Source organism: Nelumbo lutea, chromosome 4 (assembly GCF_056320005.1).
Source record: "Nelumbo lutea isolate HS-2025 chromosome 4, American lotus-T2T, whole genome shotgun sequence".
Taxonomy (NCBI): Eukaryota; Viridiplantae; Streptophyta; class Magnoliopsida; order Proteales; family Nelumbonaceae; genus Nelumbo; species Nelumbo lutea.
In genome coordinates, this window is record NC_142687.1 from 54,982,750 (window position 1) to 55,006,709 (window position 23,960).

A 23,960-nucleotide genomic window follows, 5' to 3' on the forward strand; every position below is an offset into this window, starting at 1 on the left:
TTGACTTTGTGAAGGATGTGGACACTGCTAAGCTATTGTTCGAATATGAGTTCGCAAATATTGCTGATTGCGGGAAGGGTTTTTGGCCTCCCATACCGGTGTTGAGGGGGAAAGACGACGAGTTCAATGCGGTGGAAGGAAATGAGATTACGTGTTTGTATGGTCACAAGAAGGCGTCGAGTCTACTGATGCCTCTGTTGTTGAGCCCTTGAGGCCCCCTAGCATCTCTATGGGGCGTGCGGTTCTTGACACTTCTATGTAGGTTGGCACTCCCTCTGGTTTGGCACAGGAGGAACCTCAACCCTCTCATGGGTCCCCGATGATTGTGGAGGAGGACGTTACAGAAGGGCCTTGTACGGATGTTCGGCCTACTGCTGATGGTGTGTCTGATCCTCTTGGTGACGAACTAGACATTTCCACAAAGCTCGCGGTAGGGCGCTAGGAGTTGATGGACTACAACTACCAGGAGGACATGGTGCCTGTTGGCTTTGCGGCGCCAAATCTTATTGTTATTCAGGGTGTCCGTAGACGGGAACAATTCATTGTTTCCCATAGTGTCGTGGGTACGGTGTCCCTGATTATCCAGAAGGGGTGGCTTCCTACTGTTGAGTTCCTTACCGTGGTTATGAGTGCTTCCCTGAACATAGTAGTCGGATTGTGATGTCATAGTCGGTTGAGACACTGTCATGGTCTCTTTTTTCTCATTGGTTGAAGACTTGTGTCTCATTTGTTGTGATGGTTTTGGATGGACATGATTCAGGATCGCGTGGTTCGCATGGTCCATGTTTTCTGGAAGGTTGGATATAAGGAGTCTAGCCCATTGACTGCACAAACTATGGATGAGCTTCGTAAGCATTTAAAGGTTGTAGAGGTCTATATTTCTAAGGCTGAGGAGAAGGTGGCAGATCTTCTTGATGAGGCCACTCGTTAGTAGAAGGTATTGTCGCAGCTACGCGAGAAGTGTCAGGAGATCATGGAGATTCAGGAGAAAAGAGAGAGTCTAGAAGAAATCATTGAGATGCGAAAAGAGAGGTTTGATGAATGTGTCTATATTTTTGTTTGTTGTGCTATGCAAATGTCAACTATTAATATTAACACAAATGATCTTTCTTATGAATATATTATCATCTTGTTAATGCATTTTTGTTATTCCCCTTCACTTCGAATTTGTCGTAGTCTCGTATTGCGTAAGTGGTGCTTGGTGATTATAGGGATTGTTGAGGTATGGTATCATGTTGGTAATGCATCGAATGAATGCAGAGTGTTGGTGTTTATGTCATTGCATGAATTTTGTGCTGAGTGTCTAGTGGTGCAGTAAGTCCATGATGAGCTTGGTCTGTGAGCTCCTCGTCAGAGTGATCACAATCTTAGGTTGTGACTTGGGCCCCCCATTGGTCAGGTTGTGACTTGTTTTCATTTTGATATTTAGTTGCAACTAGTGATCCATGTGGTAAATGAGTTTCGAAGTCGTACACCTTGTTGGCCAAGATTTTGATATCAACTTAGTCGGTGGTTTCTTGGCCAATCTGGTCCTCGACTTTTGAGTTAGCATTGTTGAGATTATTGGGTTGTTCTTCTTAGGGGAAAGGTTGATTCTGCAAGCAGTCATCCTCCATGATCAAGGACGAACTAGAGATTCTAATGTTTTCATCCGTCGTAGGTATGCAATGGCTTTAGGCTCATCATGGGTGTTTGATGGGTTATGGGTTCATTGTAGGTCTGTGACGCATTATGGACTTCATCGTGGACCTGTGTCAGATTGTGTGTCACCGTGGGTGTTTCTGTGGTTCCAACTTGATACCTTCACAACAATCGTAGTTATGGTGAACAACATGTACTTACAATTATGAAAATAAAAAATGTGTAATATGATATTATAATACTAATATTAGATAAATATTATTTTTATTAAAATATTATTTGAATATTATTTAGTAATTTAATAATAATACCATGTTGAAAATAATATTGTTTTAATAATAAAATTATATTAAAATAAAATAATATCAAAATCAAATAGTACTGATTATTATTTAAAAGAAATGATATTATATTTTAATATTATGTTACCAAAATATATAAATTTGAATATTATTTTGCTATTAAAATAATATGTTATAATAATAATAATAATAATAATAATAATAATAATAATAATAATAATAATAATAATAATAATAATAATAATTAGTAATGAAACAATGAAATACTAATTAAAATAGTCAAAAGTAAAAAGTAAAAAATAAAATAATAAAATATTATTAAGTCAAAATAATATGAAATAGTATTAAAATAGTATTTTAGAATGATAGTAAAATAATATTCAAATAATAAAATTATATTTAAATCAATATAATATTACTAAATTAATTATAGTCTAATATTATCCTCTTATAATATTCTTTTATGTTAACATTTTTTATTATTTGAATAATCAAATTATATTCAAATAATATAATATGTAATAATGAAAATAATTTTTGAATACTAAAATAATATAAAATATTAAAGTAACATTACTAAAATGTTATTGTTTTAATATTATGAAAATAATAATTATTATTTTAATAATATTTTAGTATTATTATTTATAAACTTTTTATAAAGTATATTAAAAGTGTAATGCTAATGAATAAAATGCATAAAAGGACATTTTGTGGACAAAAAATAACAATGTTGTTAGGTCTGATGTATGAAGGCTGAAAATAAGAGATACTAAAAAACAGTCTGAAATCTAAAATATTTTGCTTTTTAAAACATTGGAGGTTGAAAAAAAAAAAAAACAAGGCCCAAGCCTTTTATCCTATTTATTAATGTATTTGTAATGTCGAGATGTTGCATATTGAACATTTTCAAATTTTGAAACTACTGTTTTGTATTTTTTAACAATAGTTTAAAAACCAATATGGTACAATATGTGTTGTTTTTCTGAACATTAAAAAGGATCAAATTATTTGAATTTAAAGCATTACATTTATAGCTTAAAAAACCAATTTGGTACGCCATGTGACGTTTTGAACCAGGGTTGTTCACGGATCGGTCGGTTCAATTACATACTATTTTAGCAACCAAACTGAACATCTCGGGTTGGCTTATTAGCCAACCGAAACCGACCCAAAACTAACACAAACCGATTAAAAATAATGTTGTTGGATGCTCGGTTAGGTTGGTTTTAACCGAACTGAGATTATTATTTTTTTTTTGTATTTTTGCTGTTTATAGGTTGTAACTTGGGGTTTTGTATGAAATGACATAAAAATTGAAAATAAAAAAGAAAAGGGAAAATCATTACGATTGGTACAGATTTTTTCGACATTTGTTTCGATAACAAATAATTATTTGAATTTTTTAATCAAATATCAAAATACAAATTCAATGGAAAAGGGATAAAGAATTAAACAATGAAAGGAGTTGTACACATTTGCCTAAAAATAGGCCTAGGGGTAGGGGCTAGGATTGCAGGCCTACAAAACTTGGTAGGTCATGTCATTGTCTTCTAATGTCTTAGAAAAAGTACTTTACAAAACATATCACATGTGAGGAAGAATTGTCTTTTTTTTTTTAAACGGCTATAACACATTATGCATCTCATTATATACAACCGTTCGGGTCGGTTTTACTCGGTTTGTAAATTCAAAAACCATTCATTTATGTCTTTAAACTGAGGCCGACCGAATCAAGTTGGGTTGGTCAGTTTGGCCCGATTCATGAACAACCCTATTCTGAACAATGATTTATAAGAATTGTAGGAATTTTCTCATCAACGTGTATCCAAAGCATATCACAATAAACCCACATGTATTCAAAGCATATCACAATATGCATACATTTCCATGCTTACTGATACGATGCACAATATGGCAAATGACAATATCAACATTACACCATATATGTATACCAACATTTTTGGAAAGTGTGCAAATACAAATATATTCAGTTGAAAACCTTGTATACAATATTTTTAAACGTACTTGTGTTGTACATATTTTTATTTGCACTCCTACTAATCAGAGCTAACCACCAATTTCAGGAGACTGATTTGTTCTTAGAAATCATAAAGGGGCCTATGTCTTTGCTAGAGCAACTCCACTTAACAAGATACTCGCACTTGAAGCTGAAAGCCTAAAACTTAGGTTCAAAATATCAATACGACCGATATGCTGGTAGGGGCATATCGGCCTGCATCAAAGCTGATTTCTCCTTTTTTTAGTTTTTTTAAACCTGGTTTAGAGGTGTCGGTTTAAGGCATGTCTAACTGCTGAACAAGGTTAAACCCTGAAACACCATTGTAGGGGTAAGGGTGCTCACGGTTTGGTTAACTAAACCGTGGGGTATTTTTTCAAACCGAACCGACTTGATCGGTTTTTTAAATATCCAAACTAAAACCAAACTGATGCAACCGGTTAACTGTGGTTTAGTTTTTCGGTTTTTTTATGCACTTAAAAAAAAAAAAAACTAAAATTGTCAGTGGTTGCTGTCAGTGCCAAATTTTTCATGAAGATGGTGGATTTTTCATTTCTTTTTTCATTTTTCATGAAGATGGTGTTGCTGTTGGTGCCGATACTGGTCGGTGCTGACTGTCACCTGAATTGAGAGCTTGAAACTTGAGGTGGCACCTGACAGAGACACACAAAGGAGAGGTGAGAGAGAGAAAAGAGATAGAAGTCTGTTCAACAGGCTTGGTGCTGCTGTGCAGCCGTGCTGGTGGTTGGCATTGGACCATTGGTGCTTGCTTACCAGCAAGGCAGGGACCGGTGTTGCCGCTTGGTGCTACAACTGCTGCCGTGCTGGTGGTTGGTGCGGGCTGCATGGCCATTTGGAGTGGGGATTGGGGAATACGAAGAATGGATGAAGAAAGCCAACTGAGAGAGAGAGACAAGAGGCAGTCTGGGGAAAAGATAAAACATAAAAGAGAACCAAAGACTGTCAAATTGGTAGTTTGGCACCGCTAAACTTTCAATTGAATGTTTCAAATTTCGAAGAGAAAGGATTGCCGAACTCTTTAATTCGAATTTAAAAAAAAAATAAAAAGTAATATATATCGGTCAGTTCGATTAACCGCTGGTTTTTTAAATGATTAACCAAAACCAAATCGACTGATTTGTCGGTCTGTTCATTTTTTTGGTTTTTTTGCTCACCCTATGTAGGAGCATATCGGGAAGCCCTCCGATATGGCTGATATGGTCCGGTACATATCAAAATTTAAAACCTTAAAATTTCAACAATCAACATGTTTTGAGGGCATCAAATTTTCTGTTGACATAGGTTCTGTACTATATAGAAGGCGATGCATTAAATGTTAAGTGGCCTCTTTGGATCCTCCATGGTGCACTAGGTACGTAATTGCTGATTGCAGAACATTATTGGCTAGCCTGAAGTACTCGGTTTATCAATTGTATCCCTAGAAATCTAGAAGTGCAAATACTGTGGCTCATCTAAATTTGTTGTCTCAAAGCCATCTAATTCGGTAAATTTGCTGGTTGATACTGTTCCGACTTACCGCTGAGATGTATTCCGAGTACAAAATGATTGAATGAATCAGCCTACTTTAAAAATGAAAAAACAAAAAAAAGAAAAACCTTAGCCACCGGTCGGATTTTAAAACATTGGTTCTAATGTAGAGTATAGACAATTTCTTACAAAACATACAAATGAATAGCAAAATTTAGACAACAAATAATCCATGTAAGATTTAAAATGCAAATTTCTTAAGAAACGAACCCCTGAACCACGTCACGCAGACGCTTCTGAACTCACTGTGCATCTTACGCTCTGAAAGCCCAACACCTTGTTAAGTGCACCGACATAGGCACGGACACTGGAAACAACTATATCCATCCCTGCACCAGTTCCACTAAAGAAATGAAGGAAAAAGATGAAAGGATGTTAGTAAACTAAAGAATTCAAGATTAACAAGGGAATGAGTAAATGAGTCGTATGAAGAATGAAGAAATCTATGAGCTTGTCAAACCTGAAAGTACGTTGAATTATTTGCCCCGAAAGAGCATGCTTTACTGTATAAGCATCCTCTCCACGGATTACAACTCGTGTGGAGGCTATTGCATCAATTCCTTCTGTAACTGCGTTCATGGAGTACTCAACAAGTGTTACAGGTATCTGCAATATAACAACAAAATTGAACTTACAGTTGAGAAAGTGAGTAGGGAAGTTATAATATAGTAAACTACTTTACCAAATATGATGATAGATTATATAAAATTATTATAGCAAAAAAAATTATAATAAATTAAACACCCAAAAACATGAAACTATCATTATATGTATAGAACACATTACGTAATATATCATTCATACATGCGAATTAGCCAGTATAAATAAATACAAACAGTTAGGCAAATGATACCGGAAAGACAGTAACAGAAGTAATTTGACCAATCAAAGCACTCCTGTGAATTTTGATGAATACCACCTGATAGATCGCCCCTCTTATGATACCATTTGGCTCTAAATTTTTCAGGTATCATAGTCAAACATTACAAATTACATTGTATTTTTTATTTTAGGTTAATTTTTTAATAACACCTATATCTATGCACATGCATCTATGTAAATATGTAGAATGAAGCTGAATTTTGATGGAAGCTTTCAAGGTAATCCAGATCCTTCTAGAATAAGTGTAATAAAGGACAGGAATTAATCAATCAAGGTCCTATATTTGGGTCCAATAGGGACTGGAGACTCCCTAAAAGCAGAAATTACAACTGTATGGTATAACACTAGTAAAGCAGGTACATTTCAGATGGTTGCAAAAAAAAAATCAAGGTGTTTGGACTGGCAGACAGGTTCCGAGGGAGATCGGATGCATTGCTAGGGAGGTTGAAGCGACATTTTCTTGGGTCAAAAGATCACAAATAGCTTGGCAGATTTATTAGTCAAGCAAGGGATCACTAGAAATCAGGTGATTTGGGCTATAATATAATAGACTCTTTGGGGGCCAGGCTCTGTTAGTCTGGTGTGTAAAAAAATGCTGGGGCTGCGTGACTTTATTTTGATCGACTGGGGCTGTGATATACTGATATCCATACTCCAACTTGAGGGGGATTGTTAAGAAGGGTGTAAAGTAGAGTCTTTGTGTCCTGTCATCCTTTTTATGTTACAAGTATAACATTACAAGTCTGTCCCTGTTTAGTCATCTATCCCAACTTAATTAGGGGCAGATTAGTCATTTACACTCTATCTTAAAGTACAAATATGATCTGACCACCAGAGGGAGAGACAAATTTCTCTCTCCTCTCTAATTTCTTCCCTTTCCCTTTTTTCTTCTGTTCTGTTTGAAGACTGAATAGCACTTAAAAGCGCAAACAAGAGAACAACTTTAAACAGAATAGGTTCACCGACATTATAAGAGTTCAGAACAAAAATTTCCATTTTGAAAACAAATTTATGCTTCAACACCATGGATGGTTTGCCCTGCTGCCATTTTCATTGGTTAAATTAATAATGAAGAATATTAAGGTAATTAGCTATACATAATATAAGAAAGGAAAAGAATTTGTTCTGGTTCATGTTCTTGCAACTGATCATGAACAATAGCTAAATGGAACTTCCAACTACATACATCTTAGGTAAGGGGATATGCTCATACGAAAGAGCAATGGATAAATAGAGGGGCTTCCAGGATCCAGTTCAGACCCTCTGAGTGTATCTGTGTTACTGTCTCGTCCCTAGATGTTTCATTTTACATATTAATATTTTAGCTCTGTTTATGTCAAGTTCCAAATCGCTTTTTTATTAGTAACTACAGATTTTTAATTTTATTAGAATGGACAGCACATATACAGAGATTGTATATGACTGAGGCAAAAGCGCCCTTTTAAATATTAACATTACTCCAGATACTCCAGCATCCCGAGAGGAATTATTAGGCGGGGAAGATGGCAGAGAGCTTAGCACTGGTGAAGGTGAGAGGAGTGAGGTAGAGTTGGAGGTTAAGAAAAAGCGGGAGGAAGAATTAGAAAGAATATGGGAGCAGATCTGTGCATTATTGGAGGAATATAAAGCAAAGGAGGAGGGATTAAATGGCAGGGAATATGAAGCAAGTCCTCAGAACGAGGAGTGTTAGAGAAGTTCTAGGTTGGGGGGGGGGGGGAGGTGGGTGAAGTCAGTGGGTCGGCTAAAAAGACAGGGGAATATGAAAAAGAAAAAGAAAAAGAGATCAGAGGTGGAGAGACTAATCTCGGATATAGAGGGTGATATCGAGTCTAGTGGAAGGGGAGAGAGAAGGAAGGGTTCTTTGTGAGATGGAACCAAGTTAAAAAGGGGCGTCTGAAAGGAGTCTTCCAATGAAAATCGTTAGTTGGAATGTGAGAGGGTTGGGGAGTGCAAGAAAAAGAAGGGCAATTAAAGATCTGCTGAGAAGAGAGAAACCTGATATAGTCATGTTACAGGAAACCAATTTGGCAGAATTGGATAGAAGATGGGTCAGAAGTGTCTGGAAATCAAGAGGAGTCTGCTGGTTGGGAGGGATAGTTACCCTGTGGAGGGAGGATGTTGTAGAATCAGTGGAAGAACTTATAGGGAGATTCTGTCTTTAAAATTCAGAAATGTGGAGGACGGATTCACTTGAGTGTTAACTGAATCAAATAATCCCCAAAGGACAATTTCTACAAGCATGAGAAATTTCAATGACTTAATTAACACCTGTGGTCTAAAGGAATTACCCCTTCTACAAGCTAATTTTACTTGGTCTAATTTCCAAGAAAACCCTCTCTGCTCCAAACTTGATAGGTTCCCTTTAAATGTAGAGTGGGAGGATCATTGGTGGAATTTGGTGGCTAGAACTCTTCCTAGAGTTACTTCTAATCACTGCCCTATCCTATTAGGTTAAGAAACTCTAGGCTTTGGACCACGGCCCTTTAGATTTGAGAATATGTGGCTGACTCATTTGGAATTTGAACGATTGGTTGGTGAGTGGTGGAATGAAGGATTGAAAGGGGTAAAGTGGAAAGGTGTAAGGTTCCACAAAAAGTTGAAGAGATTGAGAGTCAAGATTAAAGAGTGGAATTGGGAGCATTTTGGAAGGATAGAGGAACAAAAGAATAATTTGTTTTCCAGGATGGATGATCTAGACTCCAAAGAATCTCAACAAATCATGAATGAGCAAGAAAGGAATTTGAGAAGAAGCTTAAAAAAGGAATTGGAAGAAGTTCTTAGAGATGAGATTTCCTGGAGGCAAAAGTCAAGACACAAATGGATCAACAAGGGGATGGAAACACAAAATTTTTTACATGCGTTGGCTAATGGGAGAAGAAGAAAAAACTGTGGCCAAATTAGAAGTGGATGGAGAGGAAGTCACAAACCAAGATGAGATGGACAAACTATTGGTGGATCACTTCAAATCAATTGTAGGGAAGCCATTGAACAATAGACTAAGGCTGGAAGGTTTAGATTGGCCTAAACTGTCTGAAGAGCAAGCAATCTGGTTAGAGAGAAGTTTTGAAGAAGGGGAAATTAGGCATGCAGTGTTTTCAATGGAAAGATCCAAAGCTCCTGGACCAGATGGTTTCACCATGGCTTTTTATCAAGACTGTTGGAATGTGGTAAGAGAAGACCTTTGTGCTGTGTTTAAGGAATTTGAGGACATTAATAAAGTAAGCCCTGGAGTTAATGCTACTTTCATAGCCCTAATCCCTAAGAAGAAAGAAGAAAAAAATCCTAAAGATTTTAGGCCTCAGCTTGGTGACTAGAATTTACAAAATTCATGTATAAAGTGTTATCTTTGAGGATTAAAGTAGTGCTGCCCTCTATCATTAGTCAAGCCCAAGGAGCATTCGTGCAGGGGAGATAAATAACGGATCAGATCCTATAGCTAATGAGTGTGTGGAAGATATGAGAAAGTCTGAAATCAAGGTTTTGTTTGTAAGCTGAATTTAGAAAAGGCCTATGATTTTGTGAATTGGAGCTTTTTATTAGAGGTACTAGGGTGTTGTGGGTTTGGAGTTAGATGGTGTAATTGGATAAAGGGCTGCATAAGTTCTTGCCATTTTTCAGTCTTGGTTAATGGGGTAGTCAAGGATTTTTTCCTAGCTTTTATGAGTCTAAGGCAAGGTGACCCCCTTTCCTCTTCACCCTAGTTGTAGATGTTTTCAGCAGTTTGATCTCTAAGGCAGACATGGAAGGAGTAGTGAGAGGTTGGAAGATAGGAAGGAACGAAATCAAGGTGACCCACTTATAGTTTGTTGATGACCTAATAATCTTTTGTGAAGGGGATGATAGGAGAACAGCAAGGAACCTCAAATCTCTGATAAAACACTTTGAGAGAGTATCCAATCTAAAAACAAACATGGATAAAAGTTGCGTGGTAAGTGTCTAGGTTGTCCCATTTCCTCTTGTCCCTTACAGTAATTAGGTCTACCTCTAGGAGTGAACCCTAAAGAGAGCACCTTTTGGGCTCTGGTTCTGGAAAAGTTTGAGAAAAGGTTAGCTTCGTGGAAAAGGAACTATATTTCTTTAAGGGGTAGAGTAACATTACTGAAAGCTTCCCTAGCAAATTTGCCGATATATTACTTCTCTGTGTTCAGGATTCCTGTTAGGGAGGCCAAGAAGTTGGAGAGATTAATGAGAAATTTTCTTTGGGAACCAGGGGAGGGAAAAAAGGATCATCTAATAAATTAGGGAATAGTGTGTAGGAGGAAGGAGTGCTAGGACTGGGGAATTTAGTTTTGAAGAATAAAGCTCTCTTAGGAAAATAGTTGTGAAGGTGCCCTTAGAACGGGAGAGATTGTGGCACGAGGTGATAGATAGTATACATGGCAGTTTGGGAAATGGATGGGATGTTGGCGTATCGCGTCGAGCCACATTGGCAACTCCTTGGAAAGCAATTCAGAGTATCCTCCCTCATTTCCTCAACTTTATCAGGTATGATGCCAATTCTGGTACTTCTGTTTTGTTTTGGGAAGACATCTAGGTGGGCAATTCTGCCCTCAAGGACATTTTCCCTTCTCTCTTTTCCCTTTCTCTCTACAAAGATAAAGTAATCTCTCACTTTCTTGCAACATTTGTTTCTCCATTTTCTCTGAATTGGGACTTTGGGTTTCATGGGGGCTTGAGGGATCATGAACTCTTTTGTGTATCAGACCTTTTGTCACTACTTGAAAGTGTTTTTCTGGACCCTCTCAGATCTGATGTGAGACATTGGTCCCTTCATCCAAAAGGTTACTTCACGTGTGCATCCTTTTTTAAGTCCCTCTGCTCTTCCTCGGGACAGTTGGGTTTTCCAACTAAGGAGATTTGGTTTAAACCTGTACCTCCTAAAATTATTATTTTCTGCTGGGAGGTGTTCTATAGGAAAATCAACACTATAGACTTATTGCAGAAGAGAAGGCCTTCCATGTGTTTGTCTCCTAACTGGTGTGTACTTTGCAAGGCTAATGGTGAGGATTGCTCCCACTTACTTTTAACCTGTTCTTTTTCTGCCGCTATTTGGTGTTGGATCTTTGCCTTGTTTGGGTGCAGGTAGAATTTGACTACAGCCGTAGATCAGCTCTTCGACCCTTCCTCCTTTGTGTGGCCCACAAAAACTGGTAAAACAATGTGGAGGTGCATTAGAGCTTCTGCTTTGTGGACAATTTGGGAAGAAAGAAATGTGAGGCTTTTCCAAGAGCAGGAGAGAAATATTTAGACTGTAAAGGATTGTATTTTGACCAGGGCAACCAACTGGCTGAGATCACTGGACTCCTTTAAAATATTCTCTTTTGATGACATGGAGGAATTGGATAGTTGTGGCTAGTAGCATAACCAGGAAGAACAAGGTACCAGCTGTGTGGGTGCCGCCTTCTTAAGGCTGGACAAAGTTGAATTTTGATGGCAGCAGCCAAGGCAATCCAGGTCCCTCAGGGATAGGAGTGGTGCTGAGAGATAAAGACAGCAATATATTAGCTTTATTCTCAGGATCAGTGGGTAAAGGAGACTATTAGAGCTGAGCTTCCAGCGGCGGTACAAGGTATTCAGATTGCAGACCAGTTAGGAATTCAGAATTTGCTTATTGAAGGAAACTCCAAAGTTGTTGTGGGTTGGTTAAAAAATCCAAATTCAGTTATTTGGTGCTACAGGGATATTCTGAGGAAAGCTAATTGGTTTTCGAGGAACATGATTGTTAATTCACAGTGGGTGGGATAGTACCATAGTGGATGGGTTAGCTAAGCAAGGGGTATCAAGGGAACATTTATTCTGGGCAGCTCTGCAAACTTTCATTTCCTAGTTTGATGTATTACATTGTTGTTGTTTAGGAGAGTACCAGCTCGTGCCTCTCCTTGGGCAGTATGTACTGTAATATTGTTTTTCTTGAATAAATTATCACTCATTTATCAAAAAAAAAAGTATTAACATTACAACTGAGCCCATAATATTTGATCCCAGATAAACCACCTGTTTGGCTAAAGCATCAGCAATACAATTTGCCGATCTTTTTTTTTTTTTGATAAATAACAAATACTTTTATTAAGAGATATTAATATAGAAAAATACAAAGGGAGGGGTAAAAACTCTTAACCCTCCCAAGAGAACATTTCAAATTACAATGTTGCCCAGAACAAATTATCTCTTCCCACCCCTTGTTTAGCCAATGAATCTGCCAAGGAATTGGCACACCTCTTAGTCCACTGAAATTTGACTTCCATATTTTGTATGAGATATCTAATTTTCTTCTTTTCATTCAGAAACTTCCACAAACTAGAATCATCTTTCATTAACCAGTTGACAGTCAAATTAGAATCACCTTCCACTATCAGGTTTCTTATATTTAATTCTCGAGCTCCTTTTAACCCTTCCATAACAGCCAATGTTTCAGCTATAAGAGAGTTCCCCCAGCCAATAGGACCCGAATACAATGCGATAATTCGACCTTCATCATCCCTGAAAGCTCCCCCTATACCTGACAGACCTAGATTTCCTTCGCTGCTTCCATCAAGTTTTAACTTAGTGAACCCTGAAGCTGGTGGGGACCAAACTGGGTGAATTACATTCTTCCTTGGAACTGACCAAGCCACTTCTTTCCACTTCCTGATGATATCTCCTTCTGAATAGTTTTCAAAAATGTGCAAAGTCTTAGCCTACTAAATCACCCTTATGGAAATTACTTCAGTAATTACACCTTTATTTCTTTCTTTCCCATGAAAGGTCTGTTGGTTCCTTTCCTCCCAAACTGTCCAACATACAGCTGCTCTCACACATCTCCATAGAATTTCCCCCTCTTCTTCAGCCCCCTAACAGTAGTAGAATGGAATAGGCTTTGTACATTTGAGTGAGGGGTCCACCTGCATCCAAAAAGGTAGAAAAACCAACACCAGATTTCTGAAACAAATGGACAAGAAACCAGTAAGTGATAACAATTCTCACCATTCTTCTTACAAAGAATGCACCAGTGTGGGGATAAACACCAATTAGGCCTTTTTCTTTGAAGTAACTTGCAAGTGTTACATTTTTCAAGGAAAACTTCCCAACAAAATGCACTAACTCTAGGAAGAATTGGTCTACCCCAGATTTCCAGAACTGGAAAAGGGATTCCAAAGACAGGGGGAATGAGCCAATACTTTGAAGAGTGATGAACATGAGAAGACACCCGAAGGAGGAGTCCAAATCCTACTCTCTCTCCTGAGTGGATCAATAGTCACCCCCTCGAGGATTTTTAGGCAGTCAGCAATGAGGTTCAATTCCGGGTCCTTAAGGGCCCTTCTAAAACCCAAATTCCAATCAATGGATGAACTAGAAGAGGCCAAGAAAGTGGAGACTGGCTCATTTTTAAAACATGATAGAGAGAATACAAGGACGAGAGGAGCTCCTTTAGTGGAATGTCTCCCACCCAAACATGATCCCAAAATTTCACAAGATTACCAGAGCATATATCATACCTGATTAGAGGAAGGAAAGAAGGATGGCATGAATTGATTTCCAAGGAGAAGCTCTCGTAGCCCTAACTGAAGCTCCGGAGTCCCAGCCATATGCCGCTTGCCCATGAATACTTGAGACCACTTGAGCCCATAATTTATCCCTTTCCAAAGTCAATCTCCAAAGCCATTTCCCCAGCAGAGTTTCATTTTTTTTTTCTGCAAATTACCTAAAGAAAGCCCACCATCATTTTTGGTTTTGGTAACTATATCCCACCTAACCCTATGATCTTTTTACTCCTCTCTTGGTTCCCATAAGAAGTCTCTCATTAATTTCTCCAAAATCCCACAAATTCCTCCAGGCATTTCAAACACCGACAAAAAGTACACTAGCAGATTTGTCAATGTAGATTTGATCAAAGTTATTCTGCCTCCCATGGATGGGTAAATTTTCTTCCAAGATGCTAACCTCTTAGTGAACCTCTCAATCACCAGGTTCCAAAAACTCTTTTTACTTGGGTTATCCCCTAGTGGCAGCCCCAAATAGATCAATGGCCATTGTGCAATCTCACATCCAAAAGTGCGGGCCCTATTGTCTACCTCACTTGATCACTTGCTTTAGGTTACTCACCCAGCTCACCTCCTCCCCACCACAAAAAAGAATTGTCATCAGCAAACTGTAAATGTGTTACTGGGACTTTATTCCTTCCTACCCTCCAACCTTTCACCAAATTTCTAGAGTCTGCTCTCTTAATGAGTTTTCCTAGGACTTCAGCAATTAGAGTAAACAAGAAAGGAGAGAGGGGGTCTCCTTGCCTGATACCCCTGGTAGCCTGGAAATGATCTACCACCCTCCCATTCACTAAGAAGGAATAGTGGCAAGTCCTAATACATCCTTTCACCCACTTGCACCATTTCTACCCAAATCCAAAAGACTCTAAGACTTCCAATAGAAGTGACCAATCCACCATATCATATGCCTTTTCAAGATCCAATTTGCACACTAACCCCTTCTTCCCACTTCTTTTGAAGTCTTCCACACTTTCGTTTGCAATCAGGATTTGATCCACAATTTGTCTACTCTTCACAATGGCACCTTGATTTGGGGAAATTATTAAGGGTAGGACTTCTCTAATCCTCTAAGAAAGCACCTTAGCAATGATTTTATAAAGGTTGTGTACCAAGCTAATGGGTCTGAACTCTTTGGGGTGACAGGCATCTCCCCTTTTTGGGATCAGAGCCAAGAATGTGGAATTGAGGCCTGGATTAATCACTCCCCTTTCAAAGAATTCAGAAAACACTTTTTGGATGTCATCCTTCAGAATCTCCCAGCAGTCTTTATAGAAAGCCATCGTAAAACCGTCAGGACCTGGTGCTTTAGATCTATTCATTGAAAACATGGCTACCCTTATTTCTTCCAATTCAAAGCTTCTCTCTAACCACACCCTTGACTCTTCCAGTAGTCTTGGCCACTCCAAACCCTCAATCTGTAATCTGCCCGACATAGGCCTTCTAAAGATTGATTTAAAATTATCCACAAAGGCCCTTTCAATCTCTTCCTGTTGAGTCAATATTGCATCATTTATCACTAGCTTGGAAATCAAGTTTTTCTTCCTCCTCCCATTGGCTACAACATGAAAAAATTTTGTGTTTCTATCCCCCTCCTTTACCCACTTATGTCTGGACTTCTGTCTCCAGCTAATTTCTTCTTTGAAGAGAACATCCTCCAGGTTTTTCCTCAACTCCCACCTAAGCTCCTTGTCACTTTCCCCAAACTCACCTTGTTCTTCTTTTGCATCTAGCTCCTCAATCTAAATCAACAACTGTTGTTTTCTTTCCTCAAGCCTCCCAAATTGGAGAATATTCCATTCTTTGATTTTGATTTTCAACTCCTTCAGCTTCCACTGAAATTTCATACCCTTCCAATTAGCCCTTGGATCACTTGCTACCCACCATTCTTTCACTTTCTCCTTAAAACCTAGATGGAATAACCACATGTTCTCGAATCTAAATGGGATAGGTCCTCTATTCCTAGGATCCACCTTATTAATCAAAACTGACCAATAATCAGAGGTGACCCTAGGCAGTGTCTTTGACATCAGATCTCCCCAAAATTCTTCCCAATCAGTAGTAAACAAAAATCTGTCTAATTTTGAACAAATTGGATCAGCTTGGAGATTTGACCAAGTAAACCAACTATGCGATAGATTCAGTTCTTTGAGCTCAAACACATTGATAAACTTGTTGAATTTCCTCATACTTGTAGTGTTTCTTTGCCGCATCTTGTTACACTCCTCAGTGAATCTAATTACATTAAAATCCCCTCCTAAGCACCAAGGACCTTCCCATAATCCTCTTATGTCTCCTAGCTCTTCCCACAACTCACTCCTTTGCCGGTATCCATTGGGGCCATATACATTAGTTAATATCCATTCAAAACCATCGTTCACCTGTTTGAATTTAACAGAAACTGAGAAATTTCCAATCAATTCTTCAACTCCAACAACTTCATTTTTCAACAAAGTCACTATTCCTCCAGAAGTTCCCCATGAGGGACTCATTGCCCAACTGATGTTGTTTGCTCTCCATACACTTTTGGCCCACCTACTATTAAATGTCATGAGCTTAGATTCCTGAATTAGGAGTATATCTGGATTTTCTTTTCTCAGTAGCTCCTTTATTAACACCCTCTTTCTTGAATTCCCCAATCCTCTCACATTCCAACTCACGATCTTCATATTGCCTTCTTATTTTGTCCCTAACCTGCTTTCTTCCTATTTTTCTCCTTTCCTACCCCTACCCTTTCTCTCACTGATTATTTTATCCCCTTCCACATCTTGCTTCAACCTTTCAACTTCACTCATCTTTCTTTTTCTCACCTTCCCTTCTTCTTTTCTATTCTTAAGGTATATTTTCATCTCATTCAGATTTCTTATTTTACATCCCAATTTTCCCACAAATTCAGCCAATGACTCTTCTTCTGCTTCTTCCAATTTAGACTCCTCTGATTCCTTCTCTTCTGTCCCTTCACTCTTTCTATAATTCATCTCTTATCTAATATCTTTATACCCTCTATTCGCACTTTCACTTTCTTTCTTTTTCTCCCCTCTCTGCTCTTTCTCTTGTGTCTCAATTTCATCATGGGAAAACGATAAGGAAGCAACTCCGGAACTTGGAGCACAAGCAGCAAGACCAGAGCTAGAGTTAGTATCAAAACCCAAAGGCATAAGCATACCTGGACCTGAGTTTGAAGTAGATTCAACACTGGTCTGGACTTCACAATTCACTCCCAAAATATAATTTTGCAAGGAGTTTTCTGAACCTGATTCGGACTCACAACTACTTCCATCGCTCTGTCATTTATCCCCCTCTTTTACGCCTTTGTTCGAAGTTTGGATATTGATTGATATTATCTTACCCATTCCTTGATCACTGTTCATTCTCTGACTTGGGTTTCCTCTTTCTGGTACACCGTTTTCACTTTTATCCTCCAAATTGTACTCTGCATCTTTCAGCATTCCACCATTATTAGGATATTTTTTATTAGAGGTTAAATCCTTATGTTCTCCAACGAACAGTTCAGCAGCTGCACTAAGCATGTCCTCCAGTCTTCTTTCTCCATCATATCTTCCCCAAAGCTGTCACTCTCTGTCTCAAATTCTGGTTCGTATTCATCGTCTGAGGATTCGCAGTGAACCCAGCCAACGTCCTCCTCTTCATGCTCCTCTCTTACGCTTTTGAAATACCTCAGATTTGGGCATTCTTCTCCCAACTTTCCTTGGTTCGCTGCATCAGATTTGGATACAGGGATCCATTGTAAATTTCTCTTCACGTCAGCATTGTTTCTTCAGCTGAAACAAGAATCCTTTTGTTTTTTCTGCAAGGACAAAGATAGATCATCCATACAGTCTCCAATCGCAACCAAGTGGACCCGACTCACATGTGACCTTTAAAGGTGTCACCTGAGTCGAGTAAAATATATGGACCACTCCCCTGATTGGACTTCAATTGACCCACTAGGACGCCAGTTGGGTTAGACCGGGACCTATAAACAAGTTTTTCTCCTCGGGGTGGACCCAGCCCTTGGTCCGACTAGGTCACCCCTTTGACTACCTTTGCGAAAGAAGGGCCCTCAGATTTTTTGGATTCAAAAAAATTTGAAAACTTTTCTTTAAATGGCCGAATATTTGGTTCTGGCCGTTCAACTTCCAAAGTGAGAACGTCTTCATTCCCTAAAAACTCTTCCTTCCCAAGTCCACACACGTGTCCACTTTTCTTTCCTTGTTCATCGCCAATTGTAATCCACTTTGCCACATCACTATCGTCTTCAAGCTTCGACCTTCCATACCAGAGCGACGCTTCAACTTCTGATGCTACCCAGATTTTGTACCAATAGCCGTCCGCATACAGACTGATGGATGTTGGAACCTTCTCAGGTTTCACACCAACGACTTTCAAGTTCACTACTCTCAAGTCCACCGTCTTGAAGGATAGGAGAGCACCACCCAAAGCTGTTGCTATTTTTTGGAGAGCGTTTTTTTGCGATAGATGAAAAGGCAAACCTAGAAGCTTCAACTTGAAGCTCCCGTCGCCCATTGTTACTTCATTGGCCGATGGGCACCAATTTTCAATTGTTACAAGTCCCTCACTTGTTTCTACAATTTTGAAGTCCAATATCTCCCTTCCCCTCACTTCTATTACAGCTTTTCTGTCATTGAAGGGGATTAGTATCACAGTATGAGTACCAATATTTGAAGTCACCTCCTCGAGTAAGCCTTTCCAGTCATTTACTTCCTTCTTTGCCGACAAGATTAGTCTTCGCTCCCAACTTCCTTTCTCCCCTTCCAATAAGATCTTTGGTTCCGGTATTGTTAGAGACACCGCCATTGAATCAGTATTTTCTTCATTTTCGTCTAACCCCAGCCTCTCTAATTGCTTCCTTCTCTTTGTCATTTCTTCCTTTCCCAGTATTGTTGTCATTTTTTCTGGTTCCTTTATCTTTTCCTTCTTTCTCACAGCCATTCTCCGGTGAAGTTTGTTTGCTATCGTACTCCAGCCTTGCAAACTGTTGCCTACTGGTATGATGATCCTCTACTTTTTTCTCTATTCAAAACTTTCCTCCAGAACAACGAACCAGCCATTGGAGTTTCTCTTTCTCTCAGCAAAATACTCCCTCCTTAATTGCCTATGGGAACTCCTCCATGGCCTACCCCAACTTACATGTACTGCAAAGTCCAGGAAGCTCTAGAACCATGATACAGCTTCACCCACCAACAGTATCGTTCCTCTTCTTCCTTCCCTTATCTTTATCATAAGATTCTTTTGGTATACAATTTCTTCCATCAAGAATACTTTTCTCTCGGCTGTAATCACTTTTCTCCATTTTCCAGTTGTTGTGAATCCTTCGTTCTTCTCCATCAAGAATCCTTCGTTCTTCGCACCAACTCCAAAGCCTGAAATGATGTGTTTATTTGCTAATAACTATGAATCTGCATCTTTTGGACATGTTCTTAGACTCTTCATGAGCTCAAAAAATCATGGTGTTTTAGAGACTAATTTGTCGATCTTTTACCCACTGGATTTTAACTTCAATACCCCTTGTCAGCCATATGAACTGTTTTAATTTATTTCCATATTGCCAAGGTTCTTTACTGTTTTAGCAACACCCCTTGAATAACTGCCAACAACTCTGTCGTTGAACAAATCCCCTATTCCCAATTGGACCAGAGAAAATAGCCACTAGATGCCCCTTCTGATCCCTGAAAGCTCCTCCAACCTCAGAGAACCCTGAATTACCAAAAATACTACCATCTAAGTTCATATAAATCCCCTCACCAATGGTACCCACTGTTTTTGTACTATATCCTTTCTAGCTGAGGTTCCCACCATTTCCTCCCACTTCCTGATGATGTCATCTGTAGTGAAGTGTGAAAAGATAGTAGATGTTTTGATCCAGTGTGTTATTCTTGTCAAGTTCAAAATCTTGATAAATGAGATGGTGATAATTCGAACTAGTCTAATTTATAACTTTAGTTTCTCTACTACCGTGAATGCATTTTCTTTTGAATACCTCCAAAAGTGCATTCCATAGTGAGCTCTGCAAAATAGTTTCTGAAGCCAGATGTTGTAGATGAAATGTGTACAATCATTGTAAGATGCACACATTCTCACAGGACAGGTGACCAATCCAAAGAGCAAGAAACAATATATATATATATATATATATAGAGAGAGAGAGAGAGAGAGAGAGAGAGAGAAAGAGAGAGAGAGAGAGAGAGAGAGAGAGAGAGAGAGAGAGAGATGAATACAATGTATAAGCACTAGACATCTAATGAAAAAAACTGGTCAATAGAAATCCAGGGCATCTTCAATGTCAAACCTTGACAATTTGGTCAACTGCTTTGTAAGCTGCATCAACTGGGCCTGTTCCAACTGAACATGCAACATGCTCCACTCCATCAGCAGCAATGAGTTTAACAGTTGCTGTAGAAAGACCTAGAGTACCACAAGTGACCTGTAAATTATACGCATTAGGATTTTGTAAATTATTTCATGTAAGCTAATATAAAAAGAACATTTATTAAGGCAAAAAGAAGTTACAACCAGAACACATAGAAACAGTGTTGAGGAATCAATCAAACAAAAACCACCATTTGGAAACAAAAAAAAGAAGGAAAAAAAATTCAACCAACCAACCAAGACAACACAAACTATACAACAGAACACCAAAAATGCAAATCAAACAGAATTACCACAAGAATCAAATTCTGGATGCCACCATCATACAATCAAATTAGATTTTAACTTGCAGGATTTCAATTGCCATCCTCTAATATCTTTTCTGCACTCTCCCCCAAAGGAACAAAAAATGACTGAAAAATTCAACATATTATTTGTCTTAGAAGAATTACCTGCATATGCACCATCTACTCTTACCTCAAAAATTACAATTTATTCAACTCTGCTTTTTGAATTATGAGGCCTCCATCCCATCCCATAAATGCCCTCAGCTCCATATCCTCTCCACTTCTTAGCTCTGCACTGCCAAAACCAGTTTTTTTTTTTTTTTAATTTAATCACTTTCTTCAATCAAACTTCCTATCTAATTTAGTAGTTTCATCCAAAGGAAAATCAATTTCAGAAACCTCATGCTCACCAGTTTTCTCCCATAACTCAACTGTTCATTATAATTAAGTTCAATAACTCCTACTCTAAACATTATCTTTACAAATGGGACTGGCACCTCCACCAACAGCTTAATGCCAGTCCCAAAGCTATCAAGCTCACTGATCTGAAAAGAACCAAAAAAAGAAAGAAACTTCACAAACCCCCGGCAAGAAGATAGCACAACCTCACAGAAAATAACTGGAATCCTCATAGAATGAGAACATAAAAAACAAGATGTCTGTGTGATATTAGGTGATAGTGGACCCACCTGGTCGTCTAGTTGCCTGGGTGGGCACCTAGACATTAACTAGGCAATAAGAATTTTATTAAGTAAAATCTAAATTTCATGTTTTCCTAGTTTTATATACATGGGCCAGGCTTAGCACCTATGACAAGGGCTATAGTCTGGGCCAAGTTCCAGGCCTATGACTTTTATTTATGAAATATTAGAGACATAATATTTTATATGATATGTCACATAATATATACTATTTATCCTGTATATTATAGAATACAAAATATTATATATAATATGTGCTATGGGTGTAATATTATAATATTTATATATAAAATATAAAACATAACATAAATAACATTATTTTTGGAGAGAGACAAGCCCTCTTATCTCTCCCCTTTAATTTTAATTATAATTAAAAAATTACATTTGTGCCTAAAATATTAGAATTATCCCAACCCCTTGCTTGGCTAGTGCATCAGCCATTGAATTAGCTATTCTTTTCACCCACTGTATTCTCAGTTCCATGTCCTTTGTGATCCATCTGAATTTTTTCTTCTCATTGTTGTATTTCCACATCCTACTTTCCTCATCCAGTAGCCAAGCCACTACCAGTTTGGAATCCCCTTCAATGATTAGCTTTCTCACATTCATGGTTCTAACCCTTTGCACCCCTTCCATAACTGCCATTACTTCCGCTCTTAGTAAGTCTCCTTCAACTGCTGGGCCTGAGAATATTGCACACACTTTACCCTCCTCATCCCTGAATACACCTCCAATTCCTGACCTTCCTGGGTTTCCCATGCTATTTCCGTCGAAGTTAAGCTTTATAAATCCTCTTTCAGGAGGGGGCCAGATAGGAATAACAGGCTGCTTATTGACATTTGAGTTCGCCACTACCTTCCAGTTTCTAATGATGTCATCAATGGATATATGCAAGAAGCTTTCTAAGGATTTCAGCCAGTGAGCCACTCTAATCAATATTGATTCAACCAAGGCCTCTTTTGTTCTTTCCTCTTCTCTAAAAATTCTTTCATTTCTTTCTTCCCACACTGCCCAGATTATTGCCGCCCTAGCACTCTTCCACATGATGTTACCTATCTTCCTCGGCCATGGACAGGAAGTTGGATCAAAAAGACTTTTGATGTCAGCCGGATGCAGGCCTGGGCAAGACTGAAAATGATGACCCCCTAGTTGTATATACCACTCAACATGCATATTAATTGAAAATAGCAAATTTCTTTATTAAAAAATTAAATTTCCCCTCAAAACATGACAAGAACCATATAAAAGACAAATTTTACATATAATTTCAACATTTTCAACAATAACACTATTTTTTTATGAGTATCAACAATAACACTATTTGATATAGCAAATACATATCAAGTGAGCAACTAAAGAAGGCTATAATTTATATAATAAAAAATTCAGTCAGAATTAAAAAAAGAAAAAGAACAAATGGTGTAGCCACTGTTTTATTTTACGTGAGAAAGAACAAAGGACAAGAAAAAAAAAAGAATCCTCTTTATCCGTCTTTCTTTCTTTTTCTCTTCTAAAACCCTTGGATCTTTTAAATTTCAATAATAAACCTTTTTTATCAGCAACAGAAAACATAAATTGTATTAAAAAAAGGTAAAAAAAAAATTACAACTCTTGAGTAGCCTCAGGCCCTCAGCTACCCCAGCAGAACCTTAAGATATACGTGTCAAAACACATACTGAGTCTGAAAATACGAGTTATGTATACAAATAGAGTGTATTAACACACATACTGAAAAGACACAGCCATAGTAATTATAAAATGGTGTCCCTGGCTTGAGTTTTTGTTGCCTAGACAGGTAACCTAGTCACCTACATGGGCACATTGTTGCTACAAGTAAAGGCATCCAACAAAGGTCACCTACCAGGCAATGCCTAGGTGACCCCTTGATTATTAGAAAGAAAAAACAATAGAAGGTTATAAAACATAAATTTACCTGCAGATCACCAAGAGACCACAAAACTTGTGGCTGGAATATTTCATCTAGTACCAATGCTTCTATGTCCCCATCAGAAATATGCTGCAACACCATCAATTGTTATAGAAGGTCAGACATATAAATCATATGAAATCATGCATACAGAGATTTTATGTTTTCCTCTTATAAAAATAGTGTTCCCTTCAGAAAAGTAAGGCAATGATGTCTTTTTCTTTTTTTTGATGAATAAGGCAATGACGTCTTTTTCCATATATGAACAAAAATCAACAACTTGAAACTTTACACTTTTTCCCTGTTTTAGATAATATTGTAAGTAATATATTGATTTAAGGAAAAGAGGGACAAAATTCCATATGCAAAAGTTCTACTTCTCACCCTACTATACATAAATAATAAATAAAATATCCAACCTGTAAACTAGATCGAGTGAAGAAGATTTATATCCCTATTATACATTCATTAAACAGTTCATCAAATCTCTAACCCAGAAGATCTAGTAAAAAGGTCAAGACAATGACTGGTGTCGCCAATAAATTTTAATCTCTTCCTTCTTGTGCTTTGTGATTCTTTTCCTACAGATCTAATAACGAAAAGAAAGGACCTATATTCTGCTTCATCATATGCAATGCCTTTTACAAACTTTTGTCTGGGAAAAGAAAATAAATTAATTATATAGTAGTTACACTTTTGAAGAAAATTAGGATATTCCAAATTAAAACCTGTTCTTCAAATC

General features: G+C 37.9%; 1 protein-coding gene across 1 annotated transcript in view; it reads right to left on the minus strand.

Moving 5' to 3' along the window:
• Positions 1-5,594: 5,594 nt before the first annotated feature.
• LOC148860694 (2-isopropylmalate synthase A-like) overlaps positions 5,595-23,960 on the minus strand; it is a 74,721-nt gene continuing 56,355 nt past the window's right edge. The window contains exons 9-12 of the mRNA XM_088983648.1: positions 23,225-23,308; positions 20,224-20,358; positions 5,972-6,117; positions 5,595-5,854 (exon numbers count right to left, since the gene is read on the minus strand). Coding sequence (XP_088839774.1) covers positions 5,734-5,854; positions 5,972-6,117; positions 20,224-20,358; positions 23,225-23,308 — 486 coding nt within the window. The 3' untranslated portion in view covers positions 5,595-5,733. The remainder of the gene's footprint in view (positions 5,855-5,971; positions 6,118-20,223; positions 20,359-23,224; positions 23,309-23,960) is intronic.